The sequence below is a fragment of the Aulonocara sp. 'chitande type north' Nkhata Bay genome, linkage group LG3 (assembly GCF_057382095.1).
Source record: "Aulonocara sp. 'chitande type north' Nkhata Bay isolate Kocher_YH1m ecotype deep benthic linkage group LG3, A_spYH_male_GT1.1, whole genome shotgun sequence".
NCBI lineage: Eukaryota > Metazoa > Chordata > Actinopteri > Cichliformes > Cichlidae > Aulonocara > Aulonocara sp. 'chitande type north' Nkhata Bay.
Genome location: NC_141346.1, coordinates 11,783,582 through 11,800,634, shown reverse-complemented (window position 1 = coordinate 11,800,634; position 17,053 = coordinate 11,783,582). Strand labels below are relative to the sequence as shown.

At 44.6% G+C, this 17,053-nt stretch overlaps 2 protein-coding genes across 2 annotated transcripts in view; both read left to right on the top strand.

Moving 5' to 3' along the window:
• LOC147333966 (butyrophilin subfamily 2 member A2-like) overlaps nt 1–17,053 on the top strand; it is a 148,683-nt gene that overhangs the window by 51,831 nt on the left and 79,799 nt on the right. The gene's annotated exons all lie outside the window — the stretch shown is intronic.
• On the top strand, nt 9,049–14,067 carry LOC147333972 (uncharacterized). Its single transcript, XM_086286473.1, has 7 exons — nt 9,049–9,368; nt 10,178–10,258; nt 11,025–11,166; nt 11,308–11,423; nt 11,690–11,916; nt 12,135–12,241; nt 12,550–14,067. The coding sequence occupies exons 1-7, from the start codon at nt 9,116–9,118 to the stop codon at nt 13,817–13,819; spliced, it is 2,196 nt and encodes a 731-aa protein (XP_086142599.1). The 5' UTR covers nt 9,049–9,115; the 3' UTR covers nt 13,820–14,067.

Here is a 17,053-nt window from a genome sequence, read left to right as displayed (position 1 = left end):
TGTGGAGCAGCAGCAGCCGCATCACAAAGTTTAGTATGTTATGTATTTGTAATTTTGAGTTTTACATCTCTTGGAGAGAGATATCTTTTGCATACTTATAAATGCACCATGTGGTAAGCTGTATACTGTGTCTACTGCTGTACTGACAATAAAGCTCTTGAATCTTGAATGTGTATCTGTAAGAGTGTCACTGTCAGGAGACGTGTCTGTCATAGTTGCTGCTGGGAGGTTATTACTGGGAGGGAGATGTTATCAGAGTCATCAGAGCTTCATCGGCTCAGAGTCGTTATCGCAGCACCAAAACTTTGTCAGTGAACTGGAATGAGCTGGATCTGAAACAAAGGCAGCTGTTACTGTGTTAGATTCACGTCACCCGCTTCACACCCTGGAGGATGGGGCTGTGGCCCCCCCACACTCCCTAGCAGATCATTACATGGAGAAACCTTTGGAATGCAAGCATGCTGATCCACACAGGTATGCACACATGGGTATTCACAGACGCGGACTAAAGCTTTCTTGGCTGCTGCCTCAAAGCACACTGTGCGCTGTCTATCTTGCGTGCTGCACAATATCGTTTATTACTTAGTAAATACTGATATCTATGACTAGCTAGTTTATTGTGATGGTGCTTTGTTTTCTCTACTATTATGTTGCTCTTTGTTGTTTGCTGTCTCCTCTGTTTGTTTGTTTGTTTGTTTGTTTGTTTGTTTTTTCTCCATACAGGTGACCCAAGAGTTTTTTTTTTTTTTTGTCTCTCTTCCCCCCCCTTCTCACCGTCTCTTCTCCCCTTGGGTTTTCTTTCTTTCTCTCCCCCTCTCTCTCTCATTCATTCCCCCTGTCCTATTTATTAAAAAAAAAAAAAAAAAAAAAAAAAAAAAATGACAAAGGATGAACTGAAGCTCTGCCATCACGTAATGTCGCATACTGCTGTTTCTGATGTCATTTAAAAGAAAAAAAAAAAAAAAAAAAAAAAAAAAAAAAAGATTCACGTCTGCATGTTGAAACATCTTATTAAAAGTAAAGATGTGCACATACAGGCACGTGTCACAGTGACGCTGAGGATCCTCAGAGTCCTCTGCACAGTGCTCAGGGATTTCCTCATCTTTCATGTTGTCTGTCTGTTTGAATTCAAGCATCATCGTCAATAACTGAGCGTCTGACAGCCTCAAACAACCAGAGCCTGAAAATAAAAAGCCTCTTTGGTGGAATTATGCTCATATTTAAAATTTCTGTCAGTTACTTTATTTTCTGAGGGTTTTTTTGTTGTTCTTAAATTAGTTTTCAGAGCTATAAAGAGTTGAGTGCAGGGGTGTCAAACATAAGGCCCGGGGCCCAGAATCAGGCTGGCAAAGAGTCCAAATCGGCCCAATGGACGTTTTTGGAGAATGTGAAGGAGGAACTTCTCTGCCATGACCACTCATACAAAACCAAATGAATGAAGTAACAGAGAAATGACAGAAAGTTCCTGGTTTTTTTCAGTATTTACAGAAATTTTTAAAAAGATATTTCTTTGCATTAACAAAAACTTTTTTACAGATATTTAGATGAGCTGCATTCCTCTGATGAGGACTTATAGAAAATGTGCATAAGGACTCAGAGTGTGTGCAGAGAGTCGTCATGCACTTGATACCATGACAACAGGACGGCCCTGAGCCCTCAGACCCCCAAACACTGAATTCAAGCCACAGTACTCTCTGAAGACTGTGAAGCATGGCAGTGCAAGCATCATGATGGGGTCTGTTTCTCTTACTATGGTGTCGGGCCCACTTATCTCATATCAGGGATCAATTTGCTTATATCGAAATACTTGGAGAGGTCACGCTGCCTTATGCTGAAGAGGAAATGCCCATGAAATGGGTGTTTAAACATCACAACGACCCCAAACACACCAGTAAGTGAGCAGCATCTTGGTTCCAGACCAATAAAATTAGGGTCATGGAGTGGCCAGCAGAGTGCCCGGACCTTAATCCAATAGAAAACTTGTGACATCAAAAATGGTGTTTCTGAGGCAAAACCAAGAAACGCAGAGGAATTGTGGAAGGTTGTCAAATCCTCCTGGGCTGGTATATCTGTTTACAGCTGCCACAAGTTGGTCGACTCCATGCAGCACAGATGTGAAGCAGTTTTCAAAAACAGTGGTTATACATCTTAGTTTAGTGATTCACAGGAATGTTAAATCTTAACATTTTTTCAGTTTATTGAGTAAATATTTGAGTTTTTGATCACTGTTTTCTTCATAAATGTAGACAGACAGACTGATTTCACTCATTATCATTTTCTTTACAAACCAAACTTTTATTTCCAGAGATATAAAAAAAACAAAGTTAAACACAACAGTGTTAAAAAGGGCACAGCCGAGCAAAACACCACAAACACAAAAACAAGCTGTCTCCCAGTGGGCTGGGCTTGAGGAGGAAAAGTCACATGGGGCATCATCAGTTTCTTTCTGTCCTTGATCATGTTTTTCGTCGCGCTGGGTAACAGTGACTTCATGGAAAGTCAGTCTCAGCATTATTCAGCTTTGAATACTTTGCAGCCCTTTCAATTGTTTTCTTACGTTTTTTTCTCAGGTTTTGTTTTCTTGTGCTAAAACCCCTCTCATATTTTCTGCAGATCAGATTAATAAGAAGAGCAACAACAACAAGAAGCACAGCAGAAACTGACAGACCAACTATCAGTCGAACAGATCCATCCTCCTTCCCTTCATCCTTCCTCCCATCCTCCTTCCCTCCATCCTCCTTCCCTTCATCCTTCCTTCCATCCTCCTTCCCTCCATCCTCCTTCCCTTCATCCTTCCTTCCATCCTCCTTCCCTTCATCCTTCCTTCCATCCTCCTTCCCTCCATCCTCCTTCCCTTCATCCTTCCTTCCATCCTCCTTCCCTCTATCCTTCTTCCCTTCATCCTCCTTCCCTCCATCCTTCTTCCCTCCATCCTCCTTCCCTCCGTCCTTCTTCCCTCCGTCCTTCTTCCCTCCGTCCTTCTTCCCACCGTCCTCCTTCCCCCCGTCCTTCTTCCCTCCCTCCTCCTTCCCTTCGTCCTCCTTCCCTCCGTCCTCCTTCCCCCCATCCTTCTTCCCTTCATCCTCCTTCCCTCCATCCTTCTTCCCCCCATCCTCCTTCCCTCTGTCCTTCTTCCCTCCATCCTCCTTCCCCCCATCCTTCTTCCCTTCATCCTCCTTCCCTCCATCCTTCTTCCCCCCATCCTCCTTCCCTCCGTCCTCCTTCCCCCCATCCTCCTTCCCTTCATCCTCCTTCCCCCCGTCCTCCTTCCCTCCGTCCTTCTTCCCTCCATCCTCCTTCACCCCATCCTTCTTCCCTTGATCCTCCTTCCCCCCGTCCTTCTTCCCTTCGTCCTTCTTCCCTCCGTCCTCCTTCCCTCCGTCCTCCTTCCCCCCATCCTCCTTCCCTCTGTCCTCCTTCCCTCCATCCTTCTTCCCTCCATCCTCCTTCCCTCCGTCCTTCTTCCCTTCGTCCTCCTTCCCTCCGTCCTCCTTCCCCCCATCCTTCTTCCCTTCATCCTCCTTCCCTCCGTCCTTCTTCCCTCTGTCCTCCTTCCCCCCATCCTCCTTCCCTCCATCCTTCTTCCCTTCGTCCTCCTTCCCCCCATCCTTCTTCCCTTCGTCCTCCTTCCCTCCGTCCGTCTTCCCCCCGTCCTTCTTCCCTCCATCCTCCTTCCCTTCATCCTTCCTTCCATCCTCCTTCCCCCCATCCTCCTTCCCTCCATCCTTCTTCCCTTCGTCCTCCTTCCCCCCATCCTTCTTCCCTTCGTCCTCCTTCCCTCCGTCCGTCTTCCCCCCGTCCTTCTTCCCTCCATCCTCCTTCCCTTCATCCTTCCCTCCATCCTCCTTCCCTCCATCCTCCTTCCCTCCATCCTCCTTCCCTCCGTCCTTCTTCCCTTCGTCCTCCTTCCCTCCGTCCTCCTTCCCCCCATCCTTCTTCCCTTCATCCTCCTTCCCTCCGTCCTTCTTCCCTCTGTCCTCCTTCCCCCCATCCTCCTTCCCTCCATCCTTCTTCCCTTCGTCCTCCTTCCCCCCATCCTTCTTCCCTTCGTCCTCCTTCCCTCCGTCCGTCTTCCCCCCGTCCTTCTTCCCTCCATCCTCCTTCCCTTCATCCTTCCTTCCATCCTCCTTCCCTTCATCCTTCCTTCCATCCTCCTTCCCTCCATCCTCCTTCCCTTCATCCTTCCCTTCATCCTCCTTCCCTCCATCCTTCTTCCCCCCATCCTCCTTCCCTCCGTCCTCCTTCCCCCCATCCTCCTTCCCTTCATCCTCCTTCCCCCCGTCCTCCTTCCCTCCGTCCTTCTTCCCTCCATCCTCCTTCACCCCATCCTTCTTCCCTTCATCCTCCTTCCCCCCGTCCTTCTTCCCTTCGTCCTTCTTCCCTCCGTCCTCCTTCCCTCCGTCCTCCTTCCCTCCGTCCTCCTTCCCCCCATCCTCCTTCCCTCTGTCCTCCTTCCCTCCATCCTTCTTCCCTCCATCCTCCTTCCCTCCGTCCTTCTTCCCTTCGTCCTCCTTCCCTCCGTCCTCCTTCCCCCCATCCTTCTTCCCTTCATCCTCCTTCCCTCCGTCCTTCTTCCCTCTGTCCTCCTTCCCCCATCCTCCTTCCCTCCATCCTTCTTCCCTTCGTCCTCCTTCCCCCCATCCTTCTTCCCTTCATCCTCCTTCCCTCCGTCCGTCTTCCCTCTGTCCTCCTTCCCCCCATCCTCCTTCCCTCCGTCCTCCTTCCCTCTGTCCTCCTTCCCCCCATCCTTCTTCCCTTCATCCTCCTTCCCTCCGTCCGTCTTCCCCCCGTCCTTCTTCCCTTCATCCTCCTTCCCTCCGTCCTTCTTCCCTCCGTCCTCCTTCCCCCCATCCTCCTTCCCTCCGTCCTTCTTCCCTTCGTCCTTCTTCCCCCCAACCTTCTTCCCTTCATCCTCCTTCCCTCCGTCCTTCTTCCCTCCGTCCTCCTTCCCTCCGTCCTTCTTCCCTCCAGCCTCCTTCCCTCCAGCCTCTGTGTCTCCTCCTGTGTGACCTGCAGGTGAGAAACAGGTGTGAGGTGTCAGCTGTCAGGTAGGTGATGAGTGAAGAACAGAACAGAATCTGTTTCCTCTTCTAGTTCAGGACAACAGATTAATACAAACTATTCACAATATGTATAAAGTGAGAAAATACTGGTGGATTTTTCTTAATTTAACAAAGGAAACGGATGATCTGACTAAATATGACTAAAACTGATCCAGCTGATCTTTATCATTTGCAAACTGAGAGTTCGTTAAAACATGTCTGAGACTTTTGGAAGGTCAAATCCTCGACTCTCTGAACCTGTGTTTGTTTATTATGAGGCTGAAACATCTGAACCTGTGATTCAGATTCAAGCTCTGTGGGAGTTTCCCCCCCAAGAGGGACAAAAGGACCCCCCTGATGATCAAAGATGGTCGCTCACAGTGGACGTAGATGGCTTCTTTCACTCCTCTTTAAAACCATCTGTCCTCTCTGTCCAAAATGTGAACATTAGCATCCTCGAAAGAGTGTCCTTTATCCTGTGGAGGTGGCTCTTCTATGTCCATCAGAATGGTGGGATCAATAGGATCAACAGGTGCTCCATGACCCTCCTGGGGGACACTCCCATAGGGCTTAAAAATCTGGGAGATCCACCAGTTGCTCTTAGAACTGAAGAAGCTTCTCGGATTAAACGTTTTAAACAAACTTGAAGAGGTCCAGCTCCTTACAATAGTTTTTTACAGTTGTTACCAGTGTTGGTCAAGTTACTTGAAAAAAGTAATCAGTAACTAATTACTGATTACTCCCCCCAAAAAGTAATCCCATTACTTTACTGATTACTTATTTTCAAAAGTAATTAATTACTTAGTTACTTAGTTACTTAGTTACTTTTTAAAAACACGATTTACAACCTGAAGAGGTGATAAAGTGATAGATCTTTCAGCCCAATTCTACTTTTTCTGCATAATCCATCATACAAAATGTAATCAAATGGAAAAGTCTCTTTTTTAACTTGTTTTATCAGTTTTAATCTTTTAACTTTATGCATCAAGCAAAACATTTAATTATATGCAACATTCTCTGAGTTGAATAAATTAGTTTAACATTTAAACCTATTTTCTGCACATTCCAGCTCATAAAATAAAATATTTTTTGTGTTTTCACTCACTCTTTCAAACAGATGCAAGTAAAACACAGCAGAAAATAAATAAAGTCAAAGACTCAGCGGTCCTTTTGCTCTATTTTCACCTGTAAAGCAGGAGCAGGGTAGGCGGAGGGTTACCCTGGTGCAGGTGTGCTGTGGTCAGTTGAAGAATCCGCGCGAGTGTCTCTGTGAGTTTCCCATCACGTCGTAGCTACTCGGTGCTTGCTCGGAAGTTTAGGGTTTTTTTCGCTGTAAAAAGAAGTTTTCTTCCCACGCACGATGGACACTAATGTTTTTGTCACTTTTTATGGAATCAAACTCAAAGTAAGGTCAGTACTTCCACGCTTTAAACGCTGCACGCTCATACTCTCTCCCGCACTCGATATGTTATCCATTGTTGATCTGCACACAGCTGCTGTCACCAACGTCGCACTTGCTTACGTCACTGTCATGACACATTCTCGCAAAAAAAATCACGGTTTTAGTAACGCAGTAACGCAGCGTTCCTACGGGAAAGTAACGGTAATCTAATTACCGATTTTGCAATAGTAATCCCTTACTTTACTCGTTACTTGAAAAAAGTAATCAGATTACAGTAACGCGTTACAAGTAACGCGTTACTGCCCATCTCTGGTTGTTACACAGACCAACTGTGTATTGTGGCTGTTATGTATTTGCTCTGGCAGGTAAGTTTATAGCACAAAGATAATGTGTTCATTTATCAGCAGTTTATCACAGCTGGTCACAGAGATACTGATGATTTCAGCATGAGAGGTTCAAAGCCACACTGTGTTCAGTCTCAGGAGTTTGGAAACTGCTTACAGATCAGTAACTCTGCTCAGCTGGTCTCATTACAGCGAGAGGGCAGCCATGTTTTTAACACAGCTGCAGTAAAGATACAGTGGGGCAAAAAAGTATTTAGTCAGCCACCGATTGTGCAAGTTCCCCCACCTAAAATGATGACAGAGGTCAGTAATTTGCACCAGAGGTACACTTCAACTGTGAGAGACAGAATGTGAAAAAAAATCCATGAATCCACATGGTAGGATTTGTAAAGAATTTATTCGTAAATCAGGGTGGAAAATAAGTATTTGGTCAATAACAAAAATACAACTCAATACTTTGTAACATAACCTTTGTTGGCAATAACAGAGGTCAAACGTTTACTATAGGTCTTTACCAGGTTTGCACACACAGTAGCTGGTATTTTGGCCCATTCCTCCATGCAGATCTTCTCGAGAGCAGTGATGTTTTGGGGCTGTTGCCGAGCAACACGGACTTTCAACTCCCGCCACAGATTTTCTATGGGGTTGAGGTCTGGAGACTGGCTAGGCCACTCCAGGACTTTCAAATGCTTCTTACGGAGCCACTCCTTTGTTGCCCGGGCGGTGTGTTTTGGATCATTGTCATGTTGGAAGACCCAGCCTCGTTTCATCTTCAAAGTTCTCACTGATGGAAGGAGGTTTTGGCTCAAAATCTCACGATACATGGCCCCATTCATTCTGTCCTTAACACGGATCAGTCGTCCTGTCCCCTTGGCAGAAAAACAGCCCCATAGCATGATGTTTCCACCCCCATGCTTCACAGTAGGTATGGTGTTCTTGGGATGCAACTCAGTATTCTTCTTCCTCCAAACACGACGAGTTGAGTTTATACCAAAAAGTTCTACTTTGGTTTCATCTGACCACATGACATTCTCCCAATCCTCTGCTGTATCATCCATGTGCTCTCTGGCAAACTTCAGACGGGCCTGGACATGCACTGGCTTCAGCAGCGGAACACGTCTGGCACTGCGGGATTTGATTCCCTGCCGTTGTAGTGTGTTACTGATGGTGACCTTTGTTACTTTGGTCCCAGCTCTCTGCAGGTCATTCACCAGGTCCCCCCGTGTGGTTCTGGGATCTTTGCTCACCGTTCTCATGATCATTTTGACCCCACGGGATGAGATCTTGCGTGGAGCCCCAGATCGAGGGAGATTATCAGTGGTCTTGTATGTCTTCCATTTTCTGATGATTGCTCCCACAGTTGATTTTTTCACACCAAGCTGCTTGCCTATTGTAGATTCACTTTTCCCAGTCTGGTGCAGGTCTACAATACTTTTCCTGGTGTCCTTCGAAAGCTCTTTGGTCTTGGCCATGGCGGAGTTTGGAGTCTGACTGTTTGAGGCTGTGGACAGGTGTCTTTTATACAGATGATGAGTTCAAACAGGTGCCATTCATACAGGTAACGAGTGGGGGACAGAAAAGCTTCTTACAGAAGACGTTACAGGTCTGTGAGAGCCAGAGATTTTCCTTGTTTGAGGTGACCAAATACTTATTTTCCACCCTGATTTACGAATAAATTCTTTACAAATCCAACCATGTGAATTCATGGATTTTTTTTTCACATTCTGTCTCTCACAGTTGAAGTGTACCTCTGGTGCAAATTACTGACCTCTGTCATCATTTTAAGTGGGGGAACTTGCACAATCGGTGGCTGACTAAATACTTTTTTGCCCCACTGTATAACATGCTGTGCTTCTGTCGGTGCTGTGCTATTGGACAGAAGTCCCTAATGTAAAGGTCTCCGAGGTCACTGCAGACTGTGCATCATCCAATGCTGAGGGCTAAAAGAGGAGACAGAGCTTTTGAAGCTTGAGATCTATGAATTTGGTGATTTGTTTTAAAAGCAGCTAAAAATATAATCTTTTTAAGCTTGCTTTTGGGTAACTTTTTGTTCTAACATTTAACCATTTTTGTTATGATGTTTGTCCTCAAAGGTGCTACATTAAAAATGCTTTTCACTTACTTTACTATAATGCCATGATTTTCACCAGCATCTTAAATGTACAGCAGACATCAGTCTTACTGATAAAAGTCAGACCAGCAGGGGAACTAAATAACGCCTGATTTTCTTTTCCGGACACAATTTGTAGCTGCACCAGAATCCGCCGGAAACGCACCCTGCGCTGTAGTGTGTCTTCATCAAAACACAGCTGAGAAAACAAACAAACATGTTTTACTGGATGAAGAGCGGCAGCAGCGGCGGCCCCGAGCCGGTCGACAGCGTCGGTAACATGTCTAAGAGCGACATACTGAGAGGAATCGTCACCGAGAAAATGAGCACAGCCGCCCGCGAGATCTTAGCGGTGGTGGAGAGGACTGTAGCCGACTACGAGGAGGAGGCTGCGGGCTTCAGGCGAGAGATCGGCCGTCAGAGGAGACTGCTGGAGCTTCTGCAGCCTAACGTCTCTCTGGAGAAAAGAGGTGAGTGGACAAATAAAGCTGCTCGCAGCCACAAAAAGCTGATTTGTAAATTTAGAATTTGCCGAACTTCGTTTAAAAATCGCTGATTTTACGTTTACAAGCTGTTAAACATACAGATGTGTAATTACAATAAAATGTGAATGCAGGGAAAATAATATTAGCGTTATTTGCAATTCGGCATAAATCTCTCTCAGTTTAAATGTAGAGAAGAGCTGATGATTCTTTTTTTTTGTTTTTGTTTTTTTTCCCTGAACTAGACCTTGAGGTGTATGAAGCCTCTACTTGAGGTAGAACCTTCAGCCTGGAGTGGTTATTCCATACATTTTTTAGTGCCATGACCTCAGACTTTGAGGGACTAATTAGAATTTCTGCTGCTTCAGGCTGTTCCAGTGAGATGGAGGTCGCCAACAGAAAACATCTGAGACCACCCAACTAAACTCTTCTTGAGCGTGCAATCTGATTTACTGCTTTTTATTGTCCACGCTCTCATGGCTGTTGTACAGACTCTTAAAAGCATGTAGCAACAGGCCATATAACCCGTAACCACGCCCTTCTTCTCACAAGATATGCCACTGGGCGTAATGTAGTTATCCTTGAGAGCATAAGAATCTGGTCTAATTCTTATCCCAGATTGTCATTCTTTGTTTTGTTTTGTCTTTTTGGAATCTAGAGTTAATGTTTTCTTATTGGTTTACATAATAAAAACAATGATCAACAGGAAGGAGGGTCTTCGGAGCTGCAGTCAAACACCACAGTCACACAAAGCTGATATATTGATCAAATGTTCTTTTTGACCAAAAAACACAAAGTCCTACAGCCTGATGTGGAGAGGCATGAGGTGGAAGTCGTGCCTGAGGACAGAGAGGAGCAACAGCCCAAGCAACAGACAGGTACGTCTGAACAGTCTTACCATTAATTGTTTTTCTTTTTTTTGGGGGGGGGTAGTTCAAGGCTTTTATAAAGAATATTGCAAAATGACACAGGCACCCCATAACATGGGTAACCCCATATATAGGTATATATCCAGAATACAACCAGTTGGCAACCAGATGAGTTCCGCTTATTGGCACAGACTGATTAAGATTAATTGCAACATGTTGGCAGTCTGTCCATGTTTGTAAATTGGCCTCGAGTTATTTGCAAACATCACCAATTTGTCACCAGCAGTCGGTCAAAAGTCAGCCTGACTGTTTAGAAACAATTTGCCTCCTACTGTGTGTTAATAAGGAGGTTCAAAGTTTTTATTTTTTATCACCATGGCCTCATCTGGTCAGAATGCAAAGAAAACTGCTATCAATTAGTTGCCGTATATGTCGGTTTACTTTAGTGTAATCAGTAGTAACTTAAAGGAAGACACGCATGGACTGCTAAACTCTGAAAGAGAAAACAAGTCATTTAAGTTAATGACTTTAAGTCATTAACTTAAATAAAGATTTAAACTGAGAACTACAAATCAAACTCACCTAAGCTGCCGCTTGTGTGGGAGTGAAAAGAGGGCATGAAAGTGAGTGCAGTGCTTATATACTGTGCGCCAGGCGAGTTCAATTAATCAAATTATTACTAAAGCAAACTGACTAAACCACATGTATTGTGTCTTTGTCGTTCATATGATTCAAATTAAAAACCATAACAAAAAGTGAATTCTGATGTATCCAGGTGTGAAGGACACTGAGAGCCTGGCCCTGCTTTGGTACGACGACATTGATGACGATGAAGAGGAGCAGGAGTTGGTGCAACCAACAAGTTCCCGACAAAAACGAGAAGATCTAAAGGACCCAGATTATAAAATGCCGTCAAGGTTAGAAAAAACACCACTTTAAGGAACAACAAACTGTAGAGGTTTGTGATATGGCCAACAATATGTGGATGGTCCCCAAGTTTATTTGCATTTGCTTTATAGTCTTTTATGACACTGACTTAGTTCCTGCATTTTCGCCAGAGTTCCGACTATCAGGAAGAAGCCCGGCAGACCTCGCATCAGTGACATAAAGAACCATATAGATCTCAGAGTCCGCATCCTGGAGGACTCTCACACCAATGTGCTCTCTAAGACGGGTATGAAATGAAATGTTAGTCATTAAGGTTTTGTATTTGTCTGTTATGTGGTACAGTGTTAGCCGTGCTATTAATACCATTTTTTCTTTGTTCCTAATTCAAAGCATTTTCCAATGCTTACAAAAATATTTAATTACATTATTTATCATCAGAAATAGTCAAAGACTGGCCAACTAATCACTTGAACTAATGAATACTAGGGCAAGGTTTGGTTTTACTGACTGCCTAAGGACTATTGATCTTAAGATGAATTTCTTCTGTTCCAGTATTCAAGAAGTTCCCAGCACACGACCTGAAGTGCCCTCTTGGTCTACAGGAAGCTGACTTCCTGGACCTGTTGAAGTCCACCTTTCCTCAGCTGGCAGATGATGAACCTTTTGACTTGTTCACAACTGACAGAAGCCGGAGGCTCCAGCCCCTGAAAGTGAAGATTGTGACTCCAGAGGAGATCCACATGTTTACTGGAAACTCTGCCCTCTACATCCGCTTGAAGGTAGACGCTGTACCTGTTTGTGCTGCTTTTGCCTCTGACATTGGTAGGATTTTGATAATTTTGCTTCTTTATACCACAATAACAGATTTAAAATGTAACAATCATGATGTGATTTAAATGTACACTTTAAGATTTTACAAAAATCTTAAAGAAATTTTAGCTATTTTACTCTCAGTTAACATAAGTGCTGATAATAATTTGGAAATGAACTCTTACAGACTAGTGAGGAGGGGGAGAAAGAGTTTCCCGCTTCACCAACAAACGATGACTGTCCATCCAGCGATGCTGACATAACAAAAAACAATGAAGCTGAACTCCAGTCAAGGTAAAAATAAAAACGGGTATAAGGATTTGTGTGCTCTTGATTGACCAACGATGTCAAAAACAAGACTCTAGAATGTTGATGTAAATCTAGACGCTGGATTGTGATAATTCAATGAAAAACATGAAATTTAAAAAATTACTGAGGGAACAAATTCTGATCTAACGAATACCAAACCCAAAATTCTGTGGTTCAAGTTCTCTAATGGATAAGTTTGTTGTTTTTAGTTATTGCAAGTAGACGAAACCTATGGCTTTTATTTACAGACGCTCAGTACTTAAAAACTTAACTTTAACCGTTTTGTTCCACAGCAGCTCTGATCAGCATACAGACAGTCCCAGTGTGGACATGCTGGCCAGCAGCACAACATCACAAAAGCAAGACCTGCCAACAGATGAAGAGGCCTGTGAGAGGGAAGTGGACAGCAAAGATGAACACAAAGCCTTGGCTGTAGACAAATGCTTTAAACCTGTTTCTGAGCTCCAGGTGACAAAAAAGATGAAGAAACAAGTGCGCAAAAGTGACATGAAGGAGATAGAGAAGAGTAAAATAGCCTGTAAAGTGTGTGGAGTGTGGTACTTGAACCTGGGCAGCTTGATCAAACACACCTGGAGTCACCTGGAGGAGCCACAGGGTGGTTGTGGAGTTTGTGGAGAGCAGTTTGAATCTGTGGATGAGTTAAAGAGACATATCAGAATTCACCAGAAAACTCACGACTGCTCATATTGTGGGAAATCTTTCTTCTCCATCGTTGGTCTTAACAGCCACATTTCTCTGCACACAGGAGACAGGCCATTCAAATGTAAGATTTGCAGCAAAACCTTTGCTTACATGTCTGGTCTGAATGTTCACCATTGGGTCCATGTGGAAGAGAAACCACACAAATGTGACATTTGCCCAAAATCCTTTGGTTTGAAGGCGCAGCTCCAAGCTCACAGCAAGACACACACCAGCAAAGACAGATACGTCTGCAATATCTGTGGAAAGTCTGTCTGTGACCTTCGATCTTTGACCCGCCACAAGTTCACTCACTCTGGAGAGCGGCCGTATGGCTGCCAAATCTGCGGGAAGCGTTTCAAACTTTCCAGCATCCTGAAGTCCCACGAGAAGATCCACATGGCCAGGGAGCGACCTTTTCTCTGCCATGTCTGCTGCAAATCCTTCCTGTCAAACTGCAGCCTGATGACTCACATGAAGACGCACAGCAGCGAGAGGCCGCACGTCTGCGGCGTGTGCAGCAAAGGCTTCGTGTCCAACGGCGAACTCAAGGGTCACATGCGAGTGCACACTGGTGAGGCACCGTACGGCTGTTCTGAGTGCGGCCGTTTCTTCAAACGCAAGACTTACCTGACCAACCACATCAGGAGCCACTTGGGCATCAAACGGTTTGTGTGCGCGATCTGTGGGAAGGCGTGCTCTCGCCAGGAACACCTGAGGGTCCACATGAGGACCCACAACGGAGAGAGACCGTACCAGTGCACCATCTGCGAAAAAGCCTTCACCCAGAGCCACTGTCTGAAAACGCACATGAAGAGCCACCAGGTGGAGGAAAACTCTGTCCCCAGTCCATCCACAACCTAAACGACACTGAAAACAACAACTTTTTTTTTTTATCATAATATACTTACAGATACAGTTTGTTTTTTTGTTTTTTAATCTGTGAACTTTATATTTCATTTTTTTAAACTGGAAAAAGTGTTGTGGATTTTTTTTTCTTCTTTTTATAACTTTTTGTGCTAAAACACGTGGTTCTTAGATCATCATGTCACTTACAGCAAACATGTAGTCTGGTGATCAACAGTTCTACTAAATCGTTATTTGTTTGGGCATCAAGACCTAAGTTACTGAAGGACTCCGCAGTTGTTTTAAAGGAAAACGCACCTTTGAGTGTTGAAATGCCAGTGTACTCAGAGGCGGGGTTTTGAAAGTAGCCAATCCGAAAGCGTTGTTCATCTCTCTTAATTGCATCTCCAGCAGATGCAGTCCAGCGTTCCCACATCATACATGTAGCTATCTCGAGTGTTTTTCATTTTGTTCTTAAAGTCCTGCATCCCCAGATTTATATATTCAGGGTTTAAACTATAAAATCATTTTGTTTTACCACATCCAAAATTCAAGGTTTTTCAAAATTCACGGGTGCTCTTGGACCATAACCCCCCATCAATTTCAGGGCTCAAATGTACACTTTAGATCAGCATATAATTGTAAAAGTGGGCAGTCAGAATAACAAAAACCAGTAAAAAGCTTTAAAAAAAGCCAAACATCTGCTGCCACCCAGAACTCCTCTGTATTCATACAGCGTCTTTCATCACAGCAGCCCTAACAGCATTACCTGCTGCAGTGCTTGTATCTACTAGGGCAGGAAGTGGAGGTGCTTTCCACCACAACGAGTCTCAAAATCATTTATGTTTGTGAGCTACAGTTTGACTGTAGCTGTTCCTTACCACTAAACTATAGGGAGTGCAGAATTATTAGGCAAGTTGTATTTTTGAGGAATAATTTTATTATTGAACAACAACCATGTTCTCAATGAACCCAAAAAACTCATTAATATCAAAGCTGAATGTTTTTGGAAGTAGTTTTTAGTTTGTTGTTAGTTTTAGCTATTTTAGGGGGATATCTGTGGGTGCAGGTGACTATTACTGTGCAGAATTATTAGGCAACTTAACAAAAACAAATATATACCCATTTCAATTATTTATTTTTACCAGTGAAACCAATATAACATCTCCACATTCACAAATATACATTTCTGACATTCAAAAACAAAACAAAAACAAATCAGCGACCAATATAGCCACCTTTCTTTGCAAGGACACTCAAAAGCCTGCCATTCATGGATTCTGTCAGTGTTTTGATCTGTTCACCATCAACATTGCGTGCAGCAGCAACCACAGCCTCCCAGACACTGTTCAGAGAGGTGTACTGTTTTCCCTCCTTGTAAATCTCACATTTGATGATGGACCACAGGTTCTCAATGGGGTTCAGATCAGGTGAACAAGGAGGCCATGTCATTAGTTTTTCTTCTTTTATACCCTTTCTTGCCAGCCACGCTGTGGAGTACTTGGACGCGTGTGATGGAGCATTGTCCTGCATGAAAATCATGTTTTTCTTGAAGGATGCAGACTTCTTCCTGTACCACTGCTTGAAGAAGGTGTCTTCCAGAAACTGGCAGTAGGACTGGGAGTTGAGCTTGACTCCATCCTCAACCCGAAAAGGCCCCACAAGCTCATCTTTGATGATACCAGCCCAAACCAGTACTCCACCTCCACCTTGCTGGCGTCTGAGTCGGACTGGAGCTCTCTGCCCTTTACCAATCCAGCCACGGGCCCATCCATCTGGCCCATCAAGACTCACTCTCATTTCATCAGTCCATAAAACCTTAGAAAAACCAGTCTTGAGATATTTCTTGGCCCAGTCTTGACGTTTCAGCTTGTGTGTCTTGTTCGGTGGTGGTCGTCTTTCAGCCTTTCTTACCTTGGCCATGTCTCTGAGTATTGCACACCTTGTGCTTTTGGGCAATCCAGTGATGTTGCAGCTCTGAAATATGGCCAAACTGGTGGCATGTGGCATCTTGGCAGCTGCACGCTTGACTTTTCTCAGTTCATGTGCAGTTATTTTGCGCCTTGGTTTTTCCACACGCTTCTTGCGACCCTGTTGACTATTTTGAATGAAACGCTTGATTGTTCGATGATCACGCTTCAGAAGCTTTGCAATTTTGAGACTGCTGCATCCCTCTGCAAGATATCTCACTATTTTTGACTTTTCTGAGCCTGTCAAGTCCTTCTTTTGACCCATTTTGCCAAAGGAAAGGACGTTGCCTAATAATTATGCACACCTGATATAGGGTGTTGATGTCATTAGACCACACCCCTTCTCATTACAGAGATGCACATCACCTAATATGCTTAATTGGTAGTAGGCTTTGGAGCCTATACAGCTTGGAGTAAGACAACATGCATGAAGAGGATGATGTGGACAAAATACTCATTTGCCTAATACACTCAACAAAAATATAAATGCAACACTTTTGTTTTTGCTCCCATTCCCCATGGGATGGACGTAGAGACCTAAAATTCATCCCAGATACACAATATAACCATCCCTCCCAAACAGTGGTCACAAATCAGTCCAAATGTGTGGTAGTGGGCACATCTGCCATATTGAGATAATCCATCCCACCTCACAGGTGTGCCACATCAGGATGCTGATCTGACATCATGAGTAGTGCACAGGTGTACCTCAGACTGCCCACAACAAAAGGCCACCCTGGAATGTGCAGTTTTGTCTCACAGCAAAATGCCACAGATGCCACAAGCAATGAGGGAGCGTGCAATTGGCATGCTGACAGCAGGAATGTCAACCAGATCTGTCGCCCGTGCATTGAATGTTCATTTCTCAACCATAAGCCGTCTCCACAGGCGTTTCAGAGAATATGGCAGCACATCCAACCGGCCTCACAACCGCAGACCTCGTGTAACCACACCAGCCCAGGACTTCCACATCCAGCAGGTTCACCTCCAAGATCGTCTGAGACCAGCCACCCAGACAGCTGCTGGAACAATTGGTTTACACAACCAAACAATTTCTGCACAAACTGTCAGAAACCGTCTCAGGGACGCTCAACTGCATGCCCGTCGTCCTCATCGGGGTCTTGACCTGACTCCAGCTCGTCGCCGTAACAGACTTGTGTGGGCAAATGCTCACATTCGATGGCGTCTGGCACGTTGGAGAGGTGTGCGCTTCACGGATGAATCATGGTTCACATTGTTCAGGGCAGATGGCAGCCGAGAATGTCCCAGTTCTTGCATGGCC

Excerpts from the sequence above, each read along its gene's own strand:
- LOC147333972 (XM_086286473.1), top strand. The coding sequence starts at position 9,116 with ATGTTTTACTGGATGAAGAGCGGCAGCAGCGGCGGCCCCGAGCCGGTC. Across the intron at positions 11,167-11,307 it reads GATTATAAAATGCCGTCAAG|AGTTCCGACTATCAGGAAGA; the intron begins GTTAGAAAAAAC and ends CATTTTCGCCAG. Across the intron at positions 12,242-12,549 it reads GAAGCTGAACTCCAGTCAAG|CAGCTCTGATCAGCATACAG; the intron begins GTAAAAATAAAA and ends TTTGTTCCACAG.